We start from the raw sequence: 27,045 nt of genomic DNA on the forward strand, positions 1-27,045 counted from the left end.
TAACGACACTCTAAATTTCCACATTAACATATGCTGCCCTACAAAAAACGATCAATGTTTGCGAAAAAAATAAAAAAAACAACTGGATCACAGCAGTATCTTGGTTTCTAGAGAGAAACTAAAATTCTTTTCTGAAATTTACAAAAAACACTCCAAACGAACAATTCAAAATTTTTTTCAAGAATTACAAAAAAATATACAGGAAAGTGATCCAAGCAGCCAAAGCATATGATGTCTCAAAATCAATTCTCTCTTCCAAAAACGTTTCAAAAACAATCTGGGGCATCATTGACAATAAAACAAAAGCTCACAAACAAATCAAAATTAAAATTGGGGATAGGCTTGTGGAGGATGAAACAGAGATTGCCAACCAGTTCAACGGCTTTTTCGCATCCGTTGCTGGTGGGCGGGGTCCTCGGCCATCTGAACCTCAAGTATGCCCCTCGCGAAGACAGAGCCCCAGAACGTCAATGGCGTTGGCTCCTGTAATTGAGGATGAGCTTCATCGAATTATTCAGCAGCTCCAGCCAAAAAATCGAATGACCTCAATCTAATGTCTCCATGGCTCATAAAAAAATGCTGCACAGCATTTAGTGAGACCTTTAACTCAATTGGTAAACTATTCATTCCAAACAGGAGTGTTCCCCTCTCTCCTGAAAATTGCTACAGTTGTCCCAATTTTCAAGAAAGACGACCCAGCTTCAATCACCAATTATCGGCCTGTCTCAATCTTGCCAGTTCTGAGCAAAATTTTTGAAAAGCTTTTTCTTATATAGAATGCTTCAGTTTTTGGACGAACACAATCAGCTCTCCAGTGAACAATTTGGATTCAGGAAGAGCAAATCGACAACAGACGCAGTCGTGAGTCTTGTCGATATGATTGTAGAGGGGATTGAATGTCGTAACCACACAATGGGTGTGTTCTTAGACCTGTCCAAAGCATTCGACTGCGTTGACCACGGTACACTGCTTGACAAACTTGAGTCTCACGGTATTCGAGGTTTGCCTCTTAAATGGCTTAGCTCGTTTTCTAACTCACAGATCCCAGGTTTGTCCAGATATCTAGTAAGTCGTCCAAAAAAATAGAATCTGAGTTACGGAGTCCCTCAGGGATCCATCCTCAGTCCTGTGCTTTTCCTGCTTTACGTCAACGATGTAAAATCATCGCTTCTGCATGCAAATTAGTGCAGTTTGCCGATGATACGACTCTCTTTTTCAATGCAATATCAAGTGAAGTTTTGGAACAACAGGCTTTTGTTGACGTCAACAACAGTGTCCAATACTTCCACTAGCCTCAATCTTACAAACAAACCCTTCAAAAACCAACGTTTTGAATATAGCCTTGCGCACTGCGGGCAACCAGTGTGGGCCTGCTATTTTGCTAGATGACTCCACACTGGAAGAAGTCAGCTCTTCAAAATTCCTAGGAATGCACCTTGACCAAGGGCTGACTTGGAATGAGCATATTGACTATGTTTGCGCCAAAGTCTGCTCAGGTATTTTTGTTCTGAGATCTTTAGCCAAATACTGCCCGAGTCAGGTACTGATTACGGCGTATTATGGACTGATTTACCCCCATCTGGCCTACGGAGTGGTCCTTTGGGGAGCTTGCGCAAACACACAGTTTCAAAGAGCATTCAGACTCCAAAAAAAAGCAATTCGAATAATTGCCAAAATCAAATTTATAGAGTCGTGCAGGGAATCCTTCAAGAAATTGCAGCTGTTGACTCTGCCGTGCCTCTACATTTTGGAAACAACTTTGTTTTTGTGCGAGTAAATGCGCCTTAACCAGAGGCCAAGACATACACATGTATGAGACACGTGGTAGAGCAAACTACCGAACTGGGAGACACAGAACGGTGGTTTATGAAACGCCTGCCCTCGCAGGCGGGTGTGTCATTTTCTCAACAGACTGCCCAATTCAATTAAAGATACTCCAACGCCCAAGGCGTTAAAGACTCGCCTTAAACGCTTCTTGGTGTCACAAGCATTCTATAATGCAGGTGAGTTTTTGGCATTCGACTGGGAGGACCGCCCAATTAGAAAACTGACTCCGTTGTACTAAGTGGGTTGCATTGGCGATGTATGAAAGAGGCGTAACTGTGAAACTGTATGTATGAGTGTGTATTGTTATATGAATGTCAAGAAATTTAAAAAAACCATGACGTTTGCCATACAATGTAAGAATTGTCGATGCAATAAATAAGATTTGATTTGATTTGATTTGATTTGATTTTTTTGCTGCAGTTACATGAATTGATCAAAAGTCATCTACATAAGAAATAAAAACCATTTTTAAGCCTAGTATTCAGGTATTCAAATGTTAGATGTTTATTACTACATTTTTTCACAGATAATGGTCAGACTTTCCTACTTATACAATAATTTACATTTTTAAGTACTGTTAATGTATTAAATGTTGTATATATTTTTAGTGAGTACATTCTAATATGATTAATTTCTAATAGTAGTAGGAATAATTACTATATTCAAAGTTGTTTTAGATTTCAGTGATAAGGTAAGTTTACTTAAGAAAATGTCCTAAAACCTAAAACCAGAATTTGACACCGAAGACTCCCTTTGAAGCAGTTGTCAAGAACTGTGCTAGATTAAAGTTCGCTAGTCTGTGCTTTTGAACTAATATACCAATTCCAGCTCTAAATGTACTATTTTTTTCAGTTATAAAGAAGCAAACGTGTGATATAATTTTAACTGTACATTTGTATCAAATACTAAGTATTAGATCTAAAAAACAATATTACTATCTAACTTTTGCTGTAAATTTAAAGACTAATTAATATAAAATTCGTCTTAGTTCACTTTTGACAAAAGTGGACTTCCCTGATCAGTGATACATATTTTCTTGATTGGGAAATAAGGCAAAGTCAAATATGGAACAAATTACACTGAGACCAAGTAAAATTAAAATGGCCATAACTAAAACTGTTTGACGTATTTTCTTGAAATATTGTAATAATAAAAATTCATTCGAACCAGAGGTGCAAAACCAGGTTTTGTACTTATTGGATATAAGTGAAAAACCTGAAAAATTGTGTGCGAAGCCATGAGTAACTGCAAATTTAATGTATAAAAGTGAATATCATATTTGTGATAGTTGGGTTTTGGGTTTACTTTCAAATGAATGGCATGTATTTTTGAGGTCCTTATACAATAATAAATTAACCAATGTTTGTGTTGGGTTATAGAATAATTCAAAATACTATAACCCATATAGTGCATATAACAAAAATGCATAAATAATCCTATGCTTTTATTTTGATAATTATAACAAATTACTTGTGGCATATATTAAAATTGACTGTAGTGTAATAAAACTAGAAATGTATGGTTTTAGTATCCAGTCAGACACGGACTTGTGGAGGATTGGGATCTTATGGAGCGCTTCCTCAAGCAGTGTATTTTCAAATATCTACGAGCTGAGCCAGAAGATCACTACTTCCTGCTCACAGAGCCTCCTCTCAACACTCCTGAGAACCGAGAATATACTGCAGGTTTGTACTCTGTCATATATACAATGTAATGTTTTTAGGGCATTCAAGAATTACACTATTGATTTTTTGTGGATTAATTGAAGAGTTATATGTAGCTGTTTTTACTCCAACCAACATCAAAGTGGACATGTTTTGGAGTCACCTCTGGTGTAGGTTGAAAATTGTTGAACTAAACACACACTACACCATGCAGAGTTAAGACAATAAATCTGTAATTATTTGTATCTTTTCCTAATGTTTCTGTTCTCTGATCTACTAACAATATTAACATTGCCATGTTAACTAACAACTAAGATGATCTATGTGGACATGTTGCAGAGATAATGTTTGAAACATTCAACGTGCCAGGACTGTACATAGCCGTACAAGCCGTGCTAGCTCTGGCAGCTTCCTGGATGTCCCGCTCTATAGAGGAGCGGACTCTCACCGGCATCGTGGTAGACAGTGGAGACGGAGTCACTCACGTCATACCTGTGGTGAGCATTTTACTTTTTGTTTTCCTGCAAAAAGTTCCATAACTGAGTACCAGCTGAGTGAGTTTTGGATAGAGAAACATACACTTGCTATATAGACTTCAGGAGATTTCTGAACAGTAAAACCAAAATAAAATAGATAGAGCTTGAAATTGGCACATTATTTATTAATAATACATTTTTTACAGCTGTGTAAAATTTCAAATTCAATTGTATATTCATATTACTTTGCTATTAATTTTATCAGTTTTCTACTCTATTGCAATTAATGTGAGTGTATTATCTGACGAGTATTATAATTAAGTGACTGACAATCAAATTTAATACATGACCATCTCCAAGAGATATGGACGTAAACTTCATTGTAGTGATAAAATTTAAGGATTTCATAAAGATTCTAGGGAAGCACAAAATGTCATACTGTTTTTAAATGTTAAATAAATTGTGAGCTTAGCTAGTATTAGTCTGTGAAAATTTCAAACAACACCCACTTTGTGTTACAGGCAGAGGGCTATGTCATTGGAAGTTGCATCAAACATATTCCGATTGCTGGACGCAACATAACGTCTTTCATCCAATCGCTGCTGAGAGAGCGAGAAGTAGGCATCCCTCCCGAGCAGAGTCTGGAAACTGCCAAGGCGATCAAGGAGAGATTCTGCTACATTTGTCCAGATATTGCCAAAGAGTTCGCCAAGTACGATTCAGATCCTTCTAAATCTATCAAGAAATATGAAGGCATCAATGCAGTAACCAAAAAGCCATTTTCAGTAGATGTGGGATATGAGCGATTTCTTGGACCGGAAATCTTCTTCCATCCTGAGGTAAATAAGTTATAAACTTAGGATATTTATACTATGAAACTTTAATTAGTGGCACAGTACAGACCATGGTTCTCTTGTCAATTTTATACTGAGATAGGTAGTATGATAAAGAAAACAAGATGTGACGTGTCTTTCTCAACACAACCATTTACTGTTAAGAATGACACGTATCGCATACCCTAGAATGAGCCCAATCAAGCGGGGATTCGATACCAGGGGTCTAAATTTTATTCTTATGGATTATGTATGTCAGTTGGGTTCAGATATATTGTTATCACCTAAGGTGGTGGTAACGTTCGAGCATTTTAGTAAATCATCATTACCCAACTGGCCTTGAAAAAAAAAATTAAGAATTTGAAGTAAAAATGACGTCGTTTAAATAAGATATTTTACTAATCATCAATTAAAGAAAAGACAAAAGTGTAACTTCCTAGATCTCTATCTAAATCAAAGCTACCTCAAATCGCAACACACTGTATGCTATGTTAAATAGTATGAGCAAAAGTAATATCAACAGTAAGAACAATATATAATGTTTTGGTCAGTATCGTATTTACAAATATTAAGTAAGAAAAGTGTAAGAGAAATAATAATAGACCCAGAGCAATAATCTATTTGTTAGGTCCGTATTGCACGAACATAGGTTAAGTAAGATAGTAAGTAAAGTAAAGAACCAATAACCAATTTAAAAGGTTAGGTCCGTATCGCACGAACATAGAGATTAAGTAAGATAGCAAGTAAAGTAAAGAAACCACTAATCTAAATTTAAGGGTTAGGTCCCGTATTGCACGAACATAGATTAAGTAAGATAGTAAGTAAAGTAAAGAACCACTAATCCTAAATTTAAAGGTTAGGTCCGTATTGCACGAACCATAGATTAAGTAAGATTAGTAAGTAAAGTAAAGAAACCAATAATACCAATAAACAATTTTAAAGGTTAGGTCCGTATCGCACGAACATAGATTTTTATTTAAGTAAGATAGTAAGTAAAGTAAAGAACCAGTAACCAATTTTAAAGGTTAGGTCCGTATCGCACGAACATAGATTTAACGTAAGATAGTAAGTAAAGTAAAGAACCACTAATCCTAAAATTTAAGGGTTAGGTCCGTATTACAACGATACAGGTAGATTAAGTAAGATAGTAAGTAAAGTAAAGAACCACTAATCCTAAATTTAAAGGTTAGGTCCGTATTGCACGAACATAGATTAAGTAAGATAGTAAGTAAAGTAAAGAACCAATAATACCAATAAACAATTTAAAGGTTAGGTTCCGTATCGCACGAACATAGATGTAAGTAAGATAGTAAGATAAAGTAAAAGAACCAGTAACCAATTTAAAAGGTTAGGTCCGTATCGCAACGAACATAGCAATTTTTTTTTTTTTTCTTAAGTAAGATAGTAAGTAAAGTAAAGAACCACTAATCATAAATTTAACAAGGTTAGGTCCGTATTTCACGAACATAGGTTAAGTAAGATCGTAAGTAAAGTAAAGAACCAATAACCAAATTTAAAAGGTTAGGTCCGTATCGCACGAACATAGATTAAGTAAGATAGTAAGTAAAGTAAAGAACCACTAATACCAAATGTAAAGGTTAGGTCCGTATTACACGGTCGAACATAGGTTAAGTAAGATAGCAAGTAAAAAGTAAAAGAACCAATTAATACCAATAAACAATTTAAAGGTTAGGTCCGTATTACACGAACATAGATTAAATAAGATAGTAAGTAAAGTAAAGAGCCTATAATACCAATAACCAATTTAAATGTTAGGTCCGTATTGCACGGAACATAGATTAAGTAAGATAGTAAGTAAAGTAAAGAACCAATAACCAATTTAAAGGTTAGGTCCGTATCGCACGAACATAGATTAAGTAAGAGATAGTAAAGTAAAGTAAAGAACCACTAAATTTAAATTTTAAAGGTTAGGTCCGTATTTCACGAACATAGATTAAAGTAAGAAAGTAAGTAAAGGAAAAGAATTACCAAGAATAATACGTTATAAGTAAATTTCGTGTGGCACAACATATAAAAACGATACAGAATATTAATGAAAGGTTAATTATGTATAGTATAGTAATTTGAAGTAATATATTTTACCAATAGCAAGAAGAAATCGATACGTCCGTATCTCACGAACAAGTCGGCAGGAGTGAGGTTAAGATCGCAGCGCAGTGTACGTCTTATCGTCGTCGTGATAGGATGGTGTAGAATGACCTCTCGCTCCTCTGCTGGCCGGTCGGTCTGACGAGTTTGCGTTGTTGTTGTAGCGCATGCGCGAACTTATCGTTCATGCCGCAACCCGTCAAGCGGGCGAACATGTCGTGGCACGATAGCTGAGGCGAACTTGTTTTTCATCTCGATCTCCCGTTAATCTTTGTTGACGGGAAAAACTAATCCCACAATAAATCTTGAATGGACGACCCAAGATAATGAAAAAAAAATGCAACTGTAACTTTTTTAGTACCTCACAAAGAAAAGATTCTTATTCTGAAATTCTAATCACTAAACTAATGTTTTCTTGTATTTATAGCATAGTTAGTTTTATAGTGGAGCAACGTTCTAGTCATGTAGCCAAGAACAATAAAAAATGACGCAAATTTCTTCACTTTCAACGCCCTTCAGTTACACTTTTTGATCAGTGATAATCACACCAAATTACTAATACACCTATCTGCAGCTATATTCAGTGGTAGTGTGTATATAGGGCTGGGATAGTACAAATATGCATTATTGTTTCCACTGAACTACTGCTTTACTTGTGTTACAAACAGTTCTCAAACCCAGACTTCACTCTGCCGATATCCGACATAGTCGACAACGTCATTCAGAATTGTCCGATTGATGTCCGGCGGCCGTTGTACAACAACATCGTTCTGTCCGGAGGTTCTACGATGTTCCGAGACTTTGGACGGAGGCTCCAGAGAGACATCAAACGGGTAGTTGATGCTCGACTTCGGGACTCTGAAGCTCTCTCGGGAGGACACATCAAGGTAAGTTGCCTACATAATAGTTTCAGTAGCTCACAGCTGCAGACTCCTTGCTTTATTGTGTACGGGACTCGATGAATCCTCTATATTTGTCCTATTTAGCAAATTTGCTGAAGATTACAATGTGTTGTTTTTCATTTACCTGCTGATTCATCCATATGAATTACTTTTCAAGATAGATTTTACTGTTATTAAAGAAAATGCTAAGTAATACTGTAAAATACTATCAAAGACCTCAAATGTTTTATCTACATAATCAAGTTAAACATATTAACCAACATCTAGTTAGTTATATGTAGCCCATGTATTGAATAGGGTTCAAAACTTCTCTTCATCATTCAAAACTAACTGTAAAGTTTAAAACCCAATTTTTGAAGCTGTTCAACACAGCAGTTCTTGTTAGTTTTGTTGGTTTGAGTTACAAACTAACAAAACTATAGGTAATCAGTTATTAATATACACAATATTTTTTAATTGTTGCATGCATAAATATATCCATTTGACTTGGTCTACTCGTTGTACATCATTGATATATTGGGTCACTCGCTACATAACCAGAACAGTATGTAAGACCAATAATAATAATATCTATAAAGTAACAGGAAAATCAGAAAAGTTTTCTTTAATTAATAAATTAATAATAATTTAATCATACATTTTTAAGTAACTTTGTAATATTGATAAACTTGTGTTTTAATTGTGTGTATAAACCAGTAGGTTTATAGTGACAACACAGGAGAACAATGCTCTAACAAAGGGTGCACAATTGAGCGGACAAACTTGTCAATGCCGACAAGAGAGAAGCCGTTGACACTCTTTTGATGAAATCAAGTTTATAGTTGAATTATTTGTTACTTTCATGATTTTTTCTTCAAGGTTGAGAGTTATTTGAGTGTCGTACCAAGATCGTCGATAGCAACAGGCAGAGATAGTGAGCTTACAGTCTCCATGTAATAAAAATACAAGGAATATTGAAGCTTTATTTAATCAAACTACTGCAATTTTGGATTTATTCAGAAACTTTTAGTTTAGTTTTTGATACGAAGTGCATTAATATTGCATGAAAGTCCATTTATATTTCTTGAGTGCGTATATGTAAATGTAGCGACTTTGATGAAATACAAATACATGCTCACATTTATTATATCTCAAATTTGGTAAGCAACAGGCATCCTGATTCTTATCTTACTCTGGAAAAGACTAAGTAAGACACTGTTTATCAAACGATAATTTGGTGTGTGTCATCTATAATCACATTAAAATAGATTTGTTTTTGTGGGATTGTTTATGTTATTAGTATAATATTTTCTTGCTCTGTATTACAGCCGAAGAAGATTGATGTTCAAGTGATTTCCCACCACATGCAACGCTACGCGGTTTGGTTTGGTGGAAGCATGCTGGCCTCTACGGTAAGTTATAGGTGATAGCCACTGTTATTCATACATTGTATTTACAATGACCAACCTATTGTCTTAGACATCCAACATATTGCACAGAAGTATGATAAATAAATCATTTGAGTTATTACAAGTAAACTAGGTAAATTCCTTGAAGAAATATACCACATTCATTGATCAATATATTTCTACAATGATCCATTAATATGATCGAACTTTATTACAATTAAATCTTGTACAAAACTTTTGTAACAGTCTAAATAAAGTTTTCAATAATTAAGGTGGGATTTTTCGGATTACATGTTATATACTGACGGGTTAAAAATATCAAACAATATTTAGATCTCAGATTATATTTTTCTTAGCTAGACATATGTAAATTTGAACGTCAGAAAGATAAATAATAGTTAATTCACTTCAAGTCTCCACTTTAATGTATATTGTTATCTGACGTTGATTTTACATTTATCTACATGTACGATGGTTGGTTTAAAGTATCAAGCTAAGAAAAATATAATCTGAGAAAGAAGTATCATTTTATGTTATTAACTGTTTTAGTACCGTCCCATTCCAACCTCCAGCAAACTTGGCGTGATACACAATCAATTTCTTTCTTAGGAAAATTTAGTTTTATAAAAAAAACAAGGTTTTGTGCTTATACAATTCTAATTAGCTCTTGGCTTCTGAACCATAAGTTAAGATATAGTAAATAATAAAATATTAAATTATTCCATAGCTTTCCATTGTTAATAATTTTAAAGTTGTTTGGTATTACTTCCATTTTTAAAGCCATGACCTATTACCAAAAATGTTGTTTTTTATGCACTAAAAATGTGATTGATTGAAAATATATGGTTTTTAATGTGTTACAGCCTGATTTCTACCAGGTCTGCCACACAAAGAAGAACTACGACGAGTACGGGCCGAGTATATGTCGTTACAACCCAGTATTCGGTACTATGACATAATTGCCATTTCAAAATTATTTATTATGGGTTATTTGAACTGTCAAAAGTTGAAGTACGTTACTTGAAGTACCTTAATGTTTTTAATGTGTTTTAATGTAAGTTTCATAAATAGCTTACAACATTCAACATGCTTTGGAAACACATGTTAGGTAAACTGTGTCACCTTGGTGTGATTACTTTTTTATCTATTGTTAGGCTTGTTATCATTGATAACAGAAGTTTTAGATACAACTTGTTCACAAACTTGTAGTGTGTTATCATCTTCACTACTGCTCTAGTTGAATTCTGGCATTTTATGATCACTTTGAGGTTACAGCTGTTGCATGTTTTGTAGCTAATATGAATTTGAAATACTATTAACTCATGGTAGAGGTTTAGCTCTAGTTTGAGCATCAATTTAACATATTCAAGAAAGATAAAGTATAATGTTGTGATTACTATAGTTTTCAGTTTAAAAAAGCAATAAAAAGCTCAATTGCTACGTAGAAATGATCCCTTTGGATAACTCAAAAGTGTAGAGTTGCATCATCTTATCACAATAAATATAATTTAGAAGGAAATGCCATAAAATGTTTCTCAGGCAGTTGAGTTGCTTTGAAAGTCTATTATAGCCTTAGACTTTATAAAATCAGTAATTTCAATTTTTTCAGTATCTTTTTTTGCATTCACTCTGCAGCATCACAACATTGTTAACCCTGAAACTGGTGGTCAAACTCCTGTCATTGGCAGACTGCCTTATATTTATTTTATAAGTATAATATAAAGTAATTATATTATATACTATTTTATTCAGGAATTTTCAAGGAAAATTTTCCTTATCAATAATAAGTATATTTGTATTTTAAATTTTGTCACTGCATGCTTGCAAAAAAATTATTCAAAGTTTTTTTATTTGTACAAAAGTTATGATTGGCAATATGAAAAAACAAAATATACAAAAGGTAGGTCATTTAAGTTTGAGTAACCAAAAGTAGTAAAAGGTCTTTTTTTAACATATTATGGTAAAAAAAAACAAGTACAAAAGGTTAAATCGCCACTTGCCAAAAAAATATAACTTAAATGTTCTCTTTTGATACATTTTTCTATTGTAACTAGTTTTTATAAACAATTTCACTTTTAGCTTACATATAATAGTACAAATAAATGTTACTAAAATAATAAAAGTTCTCAAATATCACTAAAGCGATCATGAAAGTTATTATCCAATGTTGTAATAAACTGTAATAACCAAAACACACATTCACAACACTTAAACATGTAATTACTACTCGTAATTAAGAAACAGCAACTTCTGATCGGTAGAATAAAAACAACTGTATGAACCAGTTAATTTGTTGCAGTGTGCACAGCTGGTGCATTCCGCGAAAATGTAAGAAATATTTCCGAGATTACAAAACATATAGATTTGTAACGGAACATAAAAATGATCTGAAAGTTTATTATTTGAGTAAATTGTGGACATTTCTCTTCCAGTATTAACATCAGTTTGTTTTGAGCATATTTCAAAGGCTTAAGAAAAAAACCATAGGCCATGTTAAAAAACCTAATATTGAGCACTGCCATCTAGAATGAATTTAAACACCCAATATCGGGTTTTTGCCAGTTGTAGGGTTAAATGTTTATCAAAATTAGCAATAACTGAACTATCCTGAAATCTCTTGAGCATTTTGGCTTGTCTATGTTCAATGGCTTACACTATTTTGTTCAAGATTCAAAACTTTACCATAGTTATATGCCCATTCCTAATTTGGTTATCAATACATGCTGTGATAAAAACATTGTGTTCTGTAGCTTAGAACCTTTTAGTTTCAGTTTAATTTTAAGGTATTTTATTAATTTTTAAGTTATATTAATTATTATAATCTGTATTTACATCAAAATGCATTAAACTCATTAAGGTACTAAACACCTGTATTATGGATACATTCTATGCCTGTAAATATAGTTAATTTCTTTTCAGTTTATTTGAGTTGTGAACTTTTATTATTGTATATTATATATTTTAAGCTTTTATACATATAATTTTTGCAGAAGTATTGTTGCATAATAGATAATATTAAATAACATATTGAATGTTTTTTAATAAATTATTAAATTGTCATGAGTTGTATTGATTGATTTATTCGAAAACAACCTTTGTCACCAGTGAAAACATACTCTGTTTTTTTGTAGAAAATTCAGGCTTATATACAGGGTGACCAGCGGGAACCGGACGTTTTTTAAATAAACATAAACCACTTATTTTTTAACATAAAAACTTATTTTATTACATAGAAATGTTTGTAATTACATGCCATTTAAGAACATGTTACTTATGGAATATAACGTCAAATAGATGGTGTCCATTTTCTTGAATGCAGGTTTCTAACCTTTTAAGAAAATCCGCATGTACACGTTCGAGAAGCTCTTGATCAATTGCTGCCACTTTGGTCTTGATTGCATCCTTTAGCTCTGCCAAGGTGCGAGGTTTGTTGTTGCAGACTTGTGATTTGAGGTACCCCCACAAAAAAAGTCACAAGTCGTCAAGTCTGGTGACCTTGGGGGCCACTGGATGTCGCCGAAACGGGAAATGAGCCTTCCTGGTAACATCCGACGGACCACAGCCATTGACAAGCGAGCAGTATGCGGTGTGGCACCATCTTGTTGAAAATAAACGTGTTCATTTCTGTCTAGACCTCTAGACAGGATTTTGCTTGTTAACTTCTCCATTTAAATTAAAATGTGCCTCATCACAAAATAACCGCATAATGATTATTGTGCTGTCATTATCTTCGAGCAACACTTGCATGTGAACGGCGAAGTCCTCTCGCTGAGCGTAATCTCTTTCCTATAGCTTCTGAACAACACACATTTTATAGGGATGAAATTTTAAATCACTTTGCAAAATTTTCCGCTACACAGAGTTGGCATCCTTCAGGAGGATCCGCTCTGTGGAAGGTGTAATGAGCAGGAGGAGACTGCTGAGCACCTGCTCTTTGATTGCCCTGCAATAGCAATGAGAGCGGTATGCCATCTTTGGTAGCTTGAACAGGGGTGGCGAGTTTTCCCATTAGGACTTGATAGGTTGTTTTCGGCGGTTTGTTGAACTGCAGAAGTTGTAGACTGGTAGGCCTCATGGTGTTTCTGGGGTGCGCAAAAGGCCCTTGAGGCTTAAGTGCATGGCAGTAGGCCGCCCTAAGGAAAAAAAAAAAAAAAAAAAACCTTTGTTCACTTTGCATGTCTTCTTGCTGAACGACTTGGGCTCCGAATGAGGGCTAGTCTCACCCTCTCGACGTTTTCCGGCGTCCTTACGGTCTTCCTTGGGCCAGGAGATTTTTTCTTTAAAATAACTCCTGTCGTTCTTAGATTTTGAACCCACCTGAGAATAGTATTGCGGGTAGGAACCGTACCATGGCGTCTAAGGTTGAAATGAGTGCGAAAAATCCGTTGTACCGTTGTAACAGATTCGCCATTTTGCACATACGCGTCGTATGCAAACATGCGATGCTCCGCTGTCCACTGCTCCATGGCTACTGAAATGGTATTTTATAGCGAAGCCATTCACCACACTCTCCCCCCTCTCCCATCTTTGCTGAGCGTGTGTACTAGCAATTCCAAAAACGTCCGGTTCCCGGCGGTCACCCTGTACAAAGCTGGTATAAGCATGTGGAACTACAGTGCAACTTTGTTAAGTCGGGTCTCTGAATAATTCAGATCAGTTCAGGAAAGTTTTAAATTAGCTTTTTGTCGTCTGCCTAAACTGGCAAGCGTGAGGAGCATGTTTGTTTATTACTAGACTGTTCGTAGAGCTCAACAATTACATGTATTGCTACTTGTGATAAAGATGCCGATAACAGAAAGCATACTGACGAAGAAAACACTGAAAATATCGCAGATATAAGCCGTGAAGAAACAGCATCTCATTTGGGCGAGTTAATGTTTTATTTCGAACAACAAGAAGAGACAACACTAGTTGAGTTTCTCATGTTGAAAAGGATGTATGACTACAGTCAAAGTTGATGCAACTTAAATTAACAAAATTCTTTCAGAAAAATTAACTGTATATAGTGGATTATACTTTATATGTCGTATTTTTAGTGTTTTCCCCCGCAATAAACAAATATTGTATATGTTGTTCTTTATTTTTTGAACATTCTTTGTTTAACCCTGATTTTGGTTATGTCGAATAGGCCGTGGTCCTGGCTAATCCGACTTAACGAGGTTGCACTGTGGTTTTATTTTCACTAAAACATAGCTTAAAGTATTTTTTGACAGATCCACAAATGTGTTGACTATTAAGAAGTGGGTAACCAAGCCTTCAAGGGCTGAAATATCAATAGAAGTGATGATAAACATACTCCTCAGTGTTTATGTGCCATTGTCACTAAGCGCACACCATCAATCATGGAGCGTGTACAGGAACAAGTGGTAGTCAGAAGGTTAAGGACTGGGCTTAGTGTCTTCAATACATGGTCATGGATCAATGCAAATTCTTGGATACAAAATTCCTCTCTAAACATTATTTCATTGTAACTATTAATGTATTTATTGGAAAAAATGTTGGTTAGCTTAAGCTCTTTATCGTCAAAGGAGAGGTAATAAACCAGTGAAGCATTCATATATGTGCTTGTATAGATCTCATGAACACTGTGCTGACATTAGAACAAAACTGTGGTTTCTTTCTGAATATGCTTTGCTATCAATGGGTCTAGTGTTTGTGTAATTATAATTTTGTTCATCATTTCAGAGGTAATTATATTAGAGCAATGAGGGTAGTTTGCATTTTTTTCTTGATATGGACAATGCAAGTTAAATTGTAATTTTAATGGTGTAGCCTTAAGAGATTTTCAGATTTTACTAGTAAAAAAAGGAGACAACATTTATTGCAATTTAACATAGTAAAGTCTTGATCATAAAATAATCTGAAATTTAATCTTAATCTGAAAAATTATGACTGAATTATATTACTAATATTGATTTTTTTTCACCTACTGTTAAGTGCAGCATTTGAAATCTGACACTGATACAGATTTCACTCCTGGAATCTGGAGTCCACATCTTTCTGAAGAGATCCATAAAAAATCAGTGACAAAAACGTTCAAAACTATTTTACATTGTTTTGACATCACAGATACCTAGGTGACAAAGAAGCTCAGTCTTGTTATCCAGCAACTAGCTATTCAGGGTAATCTAGATGAAGAGGTATTCTCAATGTCTCGTCAGGTGCACTACGATGTTTTAGACATGATCCCATAGCAAGGCGGAGCTACAGAGTTTTCTGCATGTATCGTAGCTACCTATGGTAGGAAGGGTTATTTAAATACGAATATTTAGATAAGCTCCGTGTCACCTTCCTCTTAGTGCAGTATCTGAAATCTGACAGGCCAGATACTTTATCCCTATAGGTCCGATCTTTTCGCAATAACAAACCTTTTATGAGAGTTAACATTGTTTTTAGACAGCAAGACTCAAGATAGTTTTACTACAACTGGCTCCTAAAGTACAGTATAGGTTTGGACCAAGAATTTGAAAAATCTGAGAAATATTATCTATTGAAAAACAGCGATGCATTTATGGAGATCCTCTGGGCTTTCATAAAACGTTATTTAAAGTTCAACATAGATGATGAGCTTGCAAGCACCAAACTCCTAACAGCTAACTTGTAGTAAAAATATTTTTTGAGAAATATCAGATTTCAGGCTGAAAAGTACATTTAAGGTTTTTTTGTATTGCTGAATGGACAGCTTTGCATACTCCATATTCCCATGAGCCAGTCTTTTTACTTCACCAAACAAATCTGCATTCAAAACTGGTATTATCTGCATATGGTATTGTACATTTAATACATAAACGTAATTTATTATAACAGAGTAAAAAGATTAAACAACCTAAAACTGATCTTTGTGGTACATTACATTTCACAAGAACACCTATAGAACTGCCCCTTACAAAGGCTAAAAGTTTTAGTTATTTTATAAATATGATTTAAAAGCTATCGAATAGTCTGCTTTCTAATTTTAATATGCAAGGTAATTTTTTTGTTATCAGGATAGCTAACACAATCAGATGCTTACATAAAGGACCTAAGCATTATTATTGTTTCCAAATGCTTAATAAAATTGTTACTGGACATCTGAAAATGTGATAACTTCATTTTCTACCCAAGTAGATAAGTTTCATTGAAAGGGCAAGGAAAACAAGATGAACTATAGTATTGTAATATAATGGCACTCAAATGCTATTTACTGTTGGAACAAATATTGAATAAACTGCTGCAATTGAATTTTGAAGTGTTTATTTTTAACTGCACCAACTATTTAACAAAAATGTATAAAAATTATATAAAAGTATTACGCATTTCATTAATAACTTATAAAGTGTTCTTAAAAACAGTAATTAAAAATATAAACCTATGGCGTAAGTGGAATGAACCCTCTTAGCTCGCTAATGGGTAAAAACTCTTTGTGTAAACTAAGGTCTTCTCTGTGTAGTGATGTAAAATTTCCGGGAATTTATACTTGGGGGAAAATTCTCAGGGAACATGGCCAGGAATATTCCCAAAATCCATTAATTCCTGGGAATTTCTGTTTTCCTCTTAAAAGTATAGGTCAGTCAGTGGGCACCCAAATTTTTTCTTTTACAATCCCGTAGATCTAATTTATTAATATGAACATATAAGTCAATTCTTAAAGAGTTATATTCAAAAATAAAAATCGTACAAATCTTAATTCCTTCACATAAATTTTAAAATTGTGATAGGCTACTTGCATTTATATATACATGTTATTGAATACCACATGATTGCTTGGTGGATCATTCTACCAACCATGTTTTCTAGTACCAAAGAAAATTAACAAAATTTTAAACCTATTACCAATTCTTATAGTATATTGGTTATAAAACAGTCAAAATATTCCCAAATTACTAATAAGTCATGTTAAGTTATTAAATTAAACTGTAAATTTAAATACTTGCATTTCTAATAATTTTTATTATTTAAATTAGATATCTTCTCTATTTCTTCAGATCAGATCTTCCAAGAAAAGACAATATGTCTGTCTGTATTAACACTTTATTGGCTATTATTAAATTTCGAACAGTAAATGAGTGTGGGCTACTTGTTATGTGTTAATAATTAGTTTTCATCATCTTGAAACTCTTCCATTGCATCATCATATCCAAACTCATATTCAGTTTCTTCCATGGTGAAGGTTTTGCCATGGTAAATCACAATATTTTTGATTGTTTGGCTTTGTTACTGACCATTTAGAACCTGTTAAGGTTCCAAAACTGTTTTAAGACTAAATAAACCCAATTTAAATGAGTTATTCCATAGATTCCCACGTTTTGGAAACTTATAAAAGGAACTTATCGGAAAGTTCCCTGGAGATATTCCCATTTATAAATTCCCTTCCCACTGGGAATATTCCCGGCTCACATCACTACTTCTGTGCTCAGATTGTCACATAAATATTTCTAGGTATATTTATGTGACTTGCACAAGTTCTTGCAGTAAACATTATGAGTAATTTTACATCAATTATGAGAGCATAGCTTTCAGACAAAAATCAAATTTTAACCAGTAAACAAATTCTAATGTTTTAAACACATTTTCCTTATGCAGCAACAGACTGATTGATTGGTGACTCTAACCCTGAGTCGGCAGAGGCACGAGTCCGGTGCATTGGCTGTCTGTCTGGTCATGTATTGTCTGGCGAAGTCCCAGGTGGGGTCTCGGTAAATCACGGCACTCGGTCTGACTCATCGCCCAGCGTTCGCTCGTCATGCCGCGGCCGGCCGGTCTGGGGGGGAGGTTGTGGTCCTGAGCCTAGCCTACACTCTAGTCGCACGTCGCACACAAGCTCCAGCTTCCGCGGTACAATGTGGTCTTTTTGGCAGATCGCTATCTCAGCCGCCCTCGCAGCTGTCGTCTGCGCCCAAGGTAACAAGTTTATGTACATAAATACTGAAATGCAACTTGTTCGTTCTAACAAAAAATACAAGAATTTGTGAGTTTTGGTGCTTTTATGATTGCAGAATTATTGAACAAACAAAGGTAAACCACATATATTGTAAAATTCAGACAGACTAATCAAAACGAAAGTTCGATTTTGATTCGGAAATTCCCTTACCTATGTAGGCTTTGAATCGTAATTGTGCATGAAGAACCACAAATGTTTCAATTGTAAAGTAAAATATTCTTAACAATTTAGGGAGCCTTTATTTGGAGCATATGATACCACTATTCCTTTGATTTTACAAGAGAATTATAGCTATTAACTTAGTACATAATGTAACAATTTTCCTTGCACTTTTGTATTGTACGTTGTTGAACGAATATCGTAAGGATTTGATCTTTTGTACGCTTGGACAATATATGAACGTTAAGAAATAATTTTGTGATTAATGTCCACATCAAACGGCGGAAAGCTGTAGGCTAGGACTTTTTCAAAACATTACTCATTTCACATTTTAAAATTCCAGAGTGTTTTTAATTAAAATTAACATTAGGTTCCTGTAAAATTAATACAGCAGTGATAATTCGTTCCCGAAACGATGGTTTTATGCACAATTTCGGTAATTTGCTAAATAAATGTCTTCGAAAATTTATTTATTTTATTGCGGGAAGGCGTGAAAAATATTTGTTACAGTTAAATTAAAATTATTGTTCTCACGCCTTCGCTTCAGCATTTTAGGTTACTCTAATATGTAGCTACAAAAACATTTTTTTTATTTCTATAACGGTGAAAATTTTAAAATGTAATAATGTTGATTTGGCCAACTTATTAAATTCAAACTCCGTATTGACTAAAAAAAACCACGAAGTCTCTTATATTTCAAAAATTGCATGTACAGGAAGAACAATTGTTTATCGTGAAAGGATGTTGTAAAACTGCCTAGATCTTTGACCACGGTAATCCTTGAAAGCCAATGAGGAGAGCAAGTCAATGTTAAAAAATATTTCACCTCATTAAGTTCAAAAATCTGCTTATAAGTACACTATTTTAAATTCGTATACATGACCTTTAAAATTGTATTTTTCATGTGCACTATGCGTCCATACATAACCTCAAAATATATGCAATATATAATACAGTATCGTTGGCAGCATAAACACGGACTACAGATACTCAGGAGTTAGATAGTAAGTATTGCTAAGCATTTTATTTTTTAAATCCATCTAGAAACGATTACGGAACGTTGGTGTACACAAATAAACGAGTTAATGTAACTAATGCCTTTTTCACATCCGTCCACCAATACTCTGTTAGCTTTAGAGCATAGTTATCGGTTATGTAGCTCCTACTCAATGAGGTCTGGTGAGTATATAATTGCTAAAACGTTTCCAGTAGCGTAGCCAGTATGTTCAAAATGGGGAAAGGGAGAATTTCGTCAGAAGTTTGTATAGATGGACAATAATAACCTCAGACAAATCCATTATTGTAATATGTCAAGTATAAATTAGAACCTTGGCGACTGTTTAATCGCTGGATGGCTATACTATATAGGTTATTTTTTCAGTGTTTTTCCTCTTAGGTTATATTTTGGGGACCCAATAAGAGAGGGTTGGTCATAAACCACTTAAGCATGCAAATGCAAATATATTTGGTGTACTCACGATTAATGAGTATACTCGTACATGCAGACGTACGAAACTAACCGAAACTGCGTTCGCGGGTTTAATAAATAGAAGGTAGGAGTACGGCACTCCGTATGTCGTAAGAGACTTCGCTGAGGTTGCATGCCAAAGTTCAAATCTATAGCTCATTTTATTCTTGAGATGTCCTGCAGACCAGTGGTGCACCCAGAAATCCTCTCTAGGGGGTGTCCAGCACACAGTTGAGTCGGGAGTATGGAAACACCCCCCAGACCAGTAGGGGGGCCGGGGGCACTCCCTCTGGAAATCTTTGAAATATTAGGTCCTAAAATGGTTATTTTATAGTATTTTTGAACTAATAAAAGAACGGTAAAGTGGAGGGTCAGAGAGTATAAAGTTTGCAGTATAATCACTCTACCACCAATCACCAATAATTTTACTGGGATATTTAAAATCTGTTGCAACAAATTCAATTTATATGAAGTTTGTTTAAGATGAGTCTGTATCTTAAATTAAGCACTTTTTGAGAAAAAAAAAACTGAACCTAAAATTTAAATTTTGAAGTTTTTGGGAAATCAAGCCAAAAGAGGAAATATTGTATTTATTTAGACAGCATCATCAACTCCAGGCCTATAAAGGCCCTTATTTATTCTTCCAGTGTTCCAGCTTCCTCTTCTTAGTTCTTGCTGCTAGTCTGGCATTTTTTATAATCTCAACAGCTTTTTATATTCGGCATTTGATCAAACGTCTTTAGCCCACATTTTGCTCCTGCCTCACCAAGGAGTTCTTGCAACACCTTTACTCTACCTAAGTAACCAGAGCTTTAAATTAGTAATATAATCTTTAAGATCTCTGTAAGTAGGCTTGATTTTATTCATAACTGCCTAAGTGAGTAAAAAGCAGTATATCCATAAAGTATGGAGCAAAAACTCAATATTTCAAAAGTTTTATTAGTATAAGAATAAAAAAATGGAAAACAATCAAACGTGTATCATTAATGTTGTAAATTTTAATTGAATTGCTTAGCAAATTTATATATAAATTTGCTAAGCCATTTAATTAAAATTTACAACGTTATACGTGTTTTATATATAAAACTTGTTATAAAATAATAAAAATAAGGAAAAATATAAAATGGAAAATGTACGTTTTAATGACTCTCCTTAACTAAAACAGAATTTAAATCACAAATCAAGACCAAAGCTAAATCTTGATGTCTACTCTCGGATCACAAACTAATAGAGCTCCTATAACAGGAGTTATATCCAAATTTAGCTTGTTCATTTCTGCATTTTTACTTCCATGATATATCAATGACAACGAGAAAAATACCGGTTTTTTTGGCACTGTTCAACTAAAATACGACTTTGAACATTCATAACTCGGAAATTTGTGATTCGATAATGATTAAATGTTTATACAAGATATTAGTACATGCAAGAGTATTGTAATTGAGTATATAATGTTTTAGAATCTTAGAATAGTATTGGAATAAAGTTTTTATCAAAATACCATCTTAACTTGATCCTGAAAATTCGGCATTGGTAACGTCATGGAGCTCTTAGTCATTGAGCATCTAATTTAGTAAACCACTATTAAAAAAATTACAATTTTAACAAAGATTAAATTGAGCACGTATTGTCAGTTTACCGCAACCGGCAACTGCTTGATTTAACGCGCAAATCGTCACACTGCCCAGGGCGGTGTTGCCCCGTAGTGACAATGAATGACAACAAACTAACACAGTTCAGAACTGCTCAGAGCTTGGCAACACACTCATTACTGTGGCAACTGATCATATCGGGACTACTCCAAAAGATACTTTGTACCGGGTACTCGTCGTCTTAAGACTACAAGTCATCGCAAACCGAAAGTACACGGTACAGGTTACTTTTACAATACAGATACTTTACACGTTTACCGCCGTTCCCGGTACAAAGTACTCGGACACGTTTAGCAGTAACAGTAACTGGAACATTTTAGGAGTACTCTGTAACGTATGATTTTACATAAGTACGAGTACATTTTGCACTCGGTTACTGAAAGTACGGAGTACAGGGAGAAGCCACAAGAAATAGTAACAACTAACCTCACTGTCGTAGTTGCTGCGTGACAGTGAAATATTGCGTTTTGAACTGAACTGAATTGAATTATATGTGCAGTGTTGTGTATTTCGTAAATTGAAATAGTTATAACTTTTGAATTTATATATTTGATTATAATTAATTTAAAATTTCTAACATAAATATTATTTTTAGTCCAAAATAAACTAATAGGGGATTGATTTCTGAAATAAAACACTCTTGAGGGGGGGAGGGGGACCGGACCCGTTCGTCATACAGAGAGAATTTGACACGAAAATGACATCATAGAACTCATTTTTGTAAACATATGAAATCTTTCCCGAAATATCTTGCCACATGATACATTCAGATTTGTGCTCATTTGATTGAGCTTCATGTCAAAGTTTAAATAATAAAAGTCTACACACAAAATCACTATAAAATAATGTTCTATGTTTTGGGATAGTTAGGCTTCATGTGTTAATATGTTATATGTTAATATGATATCTCTATGAGTGTACTTTGTTTGTTTACAAATTTATTCATTCTGGTATTTTCATTACCACCGTAGTTACCCATAAGATCAGTGTAAAATATTTGCTAACGCTCAGCAAAATCTCATGAAGTGACATGCACCATAATCGAACTCAATGTTCCTCATATATATATATATATATATATATATATATATATATATATATATATATATATATATATATATATATAGAAATGTTTTGATCACAATTTAAAATCGATGTCAGTTCGTCATCGAGATATCATGTGGACTGACAGAATTAAAATTTTCCAGCTTCGCGATTTGAAGGCTTCACTAAAGCTCAGCCAAAAAGCAAGAAGTCAGTTGAATTCAGTAAATATGATGACACTGAAACACTACTATTACCACATAACAAGATGCCAGTTGCATTCAGTAAAGATGATGTCATTAAGCACTATTATCACAAAGATATTATCACGTAACAAGAAGTCAGTTGTATTAGGCAAAGATGATGACATTGAAACACTTCTATCTCTGACGTATTTATATGCAACAAGTTGCATTCAATAAAAGTGACGAACAAGGTCCAAGTTACATAAATACAGCCCATAGATTAAAATTGGCGCATAATACTGATAGACAAGTTACGTGTGATGTCGCAAAATATGTCTGACAAGTAAAGCGTCCTGCTCACATTCCAGGAACTGGTGCCGTGCTATCATTTACCTTTATGCAGCGTGACCAAGGATCGCAGATCGTGTCTGCAACTCGTAAATGCAACAACACCGGTCTTTAGGACGTTAGAAACTTGTATAATTCAATAAAATTACTTTAAAAAAATATAATTTGTACATCTATATGGATTTGTTTCGGGGGCTTCTAGCCTAAATGTGTAATATAGGTAATTAGATATAGATGCATACATTAACCTCTGTAAATATAGGCTATTAACGCAACACGGGCGAATGATGAATCAGTTGCAATTGCAACTCAGCTGCATGCGATACATTAGCAGAGTAGTGTATTGTTATCAGACGTAACAAGCTTGAAGAGGTTAGTGGCAAATAACTATTCCTGACCCAGTTACAAGTTTATTACGAATCAATTGCTTGGTTTACAATTCACAGCCTATGTCGAAGAGTTTTCAAATTTGTTCCTTCAGCAGGTGTTCACGAACTCTCAACTTCAGGAATTCTCAATTTTAGGAACTCTCAATTGTACCTTTTCAGATACAATTCATGGACTAAAAACAAACCAAAGTCTCATATTTCAACTAAATAATCTCGATAATTATCCTCCTTTGGGTAGTTTGGTTTTTACGTAGAAGTTTTAAATTTAAGAACATCTGCCTAATATAATGTGGTTTGGTAAACATACGAGTATTTTGTAAAAAAAGATTTTCTTCTGTAATCATGTCTTTGAGTCTCAAAGTTCAATACCAAACGTAAACTTATTGGAGAAAGCCGCTGTAAAATTGAAAAAATATTGATAAACGCTCTAATGTGCTACAAAATTTCACAACTTGAATTGTATTTCGCTTTAGCTGATTTGAGATCTTTGGATTGTACATTTCTATATGTAACAGAAAATATTAAGAATACCTAAGAATCACTTTTTAAGATTAGTTTTATACGAACAAAAGAGAAATAACTAGTTCCCGTCCATTATATTTTTACAAACGATTAAAAAAATTTTACAGAAGCAAATATTTTAAAATTGACGTTTTGAATAAATAAACATTGATCTGGTTCTGAAAGTGAATAAGTATTTTTGTAATAATCGTTTCGGTATAAATTAATGGTCATGAACTTTTTTATGAGTTGCCACATGATATAAAGGTAATAGACAACCCAAGAAAGGTTTGCACAATAATCTTTTTACTATCTTTGGAATGCTTCACTTTTTTGGTTAAATGTCTTATACAGCAGTTGTATTTGTAATAACAGAGTTTAATAAACGTAACGGATTCAGCGAGATTTATTTAATTATGTGTACATTTTGTTAATAGAAACAAGTTAACTTTAAACAAATATGCCAAGGGCTTTGTAAACGTTCATCTAATTGAAATGGAACAATGTTTATTTAGCTTTAGTTTTAAATAACAATTTTAATAGCTGAGAGGTTGCTTTAAATAAAATAGGCCTTAACTCTACTGGTAGACACCAAGAGAGACGCTCTGGCAGAAAAACTTGCACGTTTTAGACTGTTAAAACTTTCTTTTTGTTTATCGGTGGCCGCGATGTTTAATATATACGGTCATTGTATTTCCAAAGAATGATGTTATTTTTATGTTCAATATCTGTTAGAATAAATAATCATTTCATAAATAATATAGGAAACGAGTTCAGTAAAGTTTAAATTATTAGTATTTTTAATTGGAAGGGTGTTTTTGTCTCCTCTACAAAAATGGATTGGGGCATATTAATAAAAATGTTTAGATCCTTTGTTATTGATGTGACTTTTCCGACACAACATGATTATGTTGCTGTCTTATGTACGACATATTTGATTGTCAAAGTGAAGATTTTCAGAACTTTGATGGTTTATATAAGTTCCATCTAGATTTTTTAATATTTCTATTGAGTTCAGTTCCCCTCTAGTAAAAGTGTAACCTATTTTGTATATAGAAAATACATGCGATAAGACGGCATGTGCTACTACTCCCTCCTCGACGTCGATGGAGTAGGTTTGTCTAGCCACGATAACGCTAGTGTCCACTTAGATTATGTTTGTTACCAGCATAGTTCACCAATTGACTATAATTCAATCCCCAAAGAGTTCACTAGACAATTTGTAATTGCATATCATTGCATTCCATAACTCTTCTTAATGTACAAAGTGTAAATAGAGGTTAGTTAGGACTTTACTCATTAATGGTTCTATGATCCCACAAGTTTATTATCAATCTAAAGAGAGACTCCTGGCCTATAGATATTTAGGAAAGGTTAATAATTTCGAGGAAAGAATTGAAAGCGAATCTGATAATACATAAAGTTTTATTGTTCCCGATATTAAACGTTTTCTTAGCCAAAGGGCTAAGGAATAAGCCAGTACATAATGCAGAACTGTGTTTACAGAAGAGGAATGCGATCAATTCTAAAATTACTTAGGCATCCGTTCCAGTAAACGAAGTCAAAAATCAAGACTAACGAGCTTGAATGAACTCACGACGCGGATATTTACAGTATCCAGTGAGTGGGATATGACATCCTCTAGTTTAAAATGTTTCACATTAAGAGTGAATGGCTAAGTGGGGTGCTGGAGTGAAATGTGGATGACGGTCTCCGTGACAGAGAACGAGAGTGCAGAGTGGAGTGGACAAGTCTGGTGTTGCTATGAGTGAAGAAACGGATGTTTCCCGGTTCCAGCTGGGCAGACTTTGACCAGTGAATCCTGGCCGACGCTCTCCGTGACAGAGAATGAGAGTGCAGAGTGAAGTGGACAAGTCTGGTTTTGTTGTGAGCGAAGAAACGAATGTTTCCCGGTTCCAGCTGGGCAGACTTTGACCAGTGAATCCTTGCCGACGCTCTCCGTGACAGAGAATGTCCCGGATGAACGAATGTCTGTTGTACTTATTGAAATATTTATTCCTTATTTTGCATATGCATTGCTCCATTTGTTACGCTTGTTGAACCCTTCATACCAAGCGAACATAATGTTCTTGCCTCGCCACTCCCTTGACGATCTAACCCGGACCTTTGTTGTCTGTCGGTAGAACCAGGTGTTTGAGTCGTGTTTATTTACGACACTATTTACAATAGTACAGTATATTAGAGCAGCGTCTCCAAACCTTTTCTTTCCAGAGCCAAACTGAAAAATTGTTTCGAGTAAGTGGACCAAGTACTGTTCGATTTCATCCATGAGGTTTTGAAGTTCACTTGTTCTGTGGTTGTCCTTCATTTATATGAGATTCTGGTTACTGTCAGCATTGGGTATGATGTCAGGAGTTCTTTGTATACAACATGGTCATTGCACTCGATTATTTCTTTCAGGCTTGTATGATTATTGATGCTTTCTTTTATATCAAACATTTATCTCTTGCGTAAACATATCTAGGACAATGAAGGAAAAGATGGTCAAATGCTTCATTTTCTCGTAATGAAACATTCAGGCACAGAGGAGTAAAATAGTATTTAACTATATGGATATGGAAGGCAGATGTTTATATTGGCATGTTTCAGTCGTATTCTGCAAATATTGACAATTTCGTCTCTTTTCAATGGTGTTTTTATTTCATGTAACTTATTTTATATACATATATAATTTGAACAGTGCTATGAAACCCAACTTAATGAACAAGTGTATGCACCATGTGGCAAGATATCTCGAGAAAGATTTCATCTGTAGAATTTTAATTTTGAATTGGACTTCATTTCTACATAGCCTGTACGAGAATGAGTACTATGATGGTGCACGTTCAACCCATGGAATTTGGCTGAGTGCCAATATCTTTTTTGTCTGGCGGATGTAAAAAGTACTTTTCTGTATGATTGTTTGTCTTTCTATCTGATCGCAGGACATCTCAGGAATAAAATGAGCTTTAAACTTGAAATTTTGCATGGAACCTCAGCGAAACCTGTTGTGCGACTCTGGTGTAGCGTGCTCGTGCCTAGTCAATAATTTAAGAACATCATACTGGATAGGAAATGTAAAGATCTAAGTGTATAGGAAATAAAGTCCTTCTTATTTTAAGTGGTAATAATTATCTGTAGAAATCCTAACTAATATTATAAATGCAGAAGTGAGTTTGC

At 34.3% G+C, this 27,045-nt stretch overlaps 2 protein-coding genes across 2 annotated transcripts in view; both read left to right on the plus strand.

Annotated features, from left to right (window-relative positions):
- Nucleotides 1–3,333: 3,333 nt before the first annotated feature.
- LOC124358012 (actin-related protein 3) lies at nucleotides 3,334–12,259 on the plus strand. The gene is made up of 6 exons (XM_046810242.1): nucleotides 3,334–3,512; nucleotides 3,831–3,988; nucleotides 4,489–4,806; nucleotides 7,578–7,796; nucleotides 9,119–9,202; nucleotides 10,063–12,259. The coding sequence occupies exons 1-6, from the start codon at nucleotides 3,395–3,397 to the stop codon at nucleotides 10,156–10,158; spliced, it is 993 nt and encodes a 330-aa protein (XP_046666198.1). The 5' UTR covers nucleotides 3,334–3,394; the 3' UTR covers nucleotides 10,159–12,259.
- Nucleotides 12,260–17,898: 5,639 nt separating this feature from the next.
- LOC124374143 overlaps nucleotides 17,899–27,045 on the plus strand; it is a 49,662-nt gene continuing 40,515 nt past the window's right edge. The window contains exon 1 of the mRNA XM_046832666.1: nucleotides 17,899–18,079. Coding sequence (XP_046688622.1) covers nucleotides 18,019–18,079 — 61 coding nt within the window. The 5' untranslated portion in view covers nucleotides 17,899–18,018. The remainder of the gene's footprint in view (nucleotides 18,080–27,045) is intronic.

This window comes from Homalodisca vitripennis, chromosome 1 (genome assembly GCF_021130785.1).
Source record: "Homalodisca vitripennis isolate AUS2020 chromosome 1, UT_GWSS_2.1, whole genome shotgun sequence".
NCBI lineage: Eukaryota > Metazoa > Arthropoda > Insecta > Hemiptera > Cicadellidae > Homalodisca > Homalodisca vitripennis.

Excerpts from the sequence above, each read along its gene's own strand:
- LOC124358012 (XM_046810242.1), top strand. The coding sequence starts at position 3,395 with ATGGAGCGCTTCCTCAAGCAGTGTATTTTCAAATATCTACGAGCTGAG. Across the intron at positions 7,797-9,118 it reads TCTCGGGAGGACACATCAAG|CCGAAGAAGATTGATGTTCA; the intron begins GTAAGTTGCCTA and ends TCTGTATTACAG. Across the intron at positions 9,203-10,062 it reads GAAGCATGCTGGCCTCTACG|CCTGATTTCTACCAGGTCTG; the intron begins GTAAGTTATAGG and ends AATGTGTTACAG.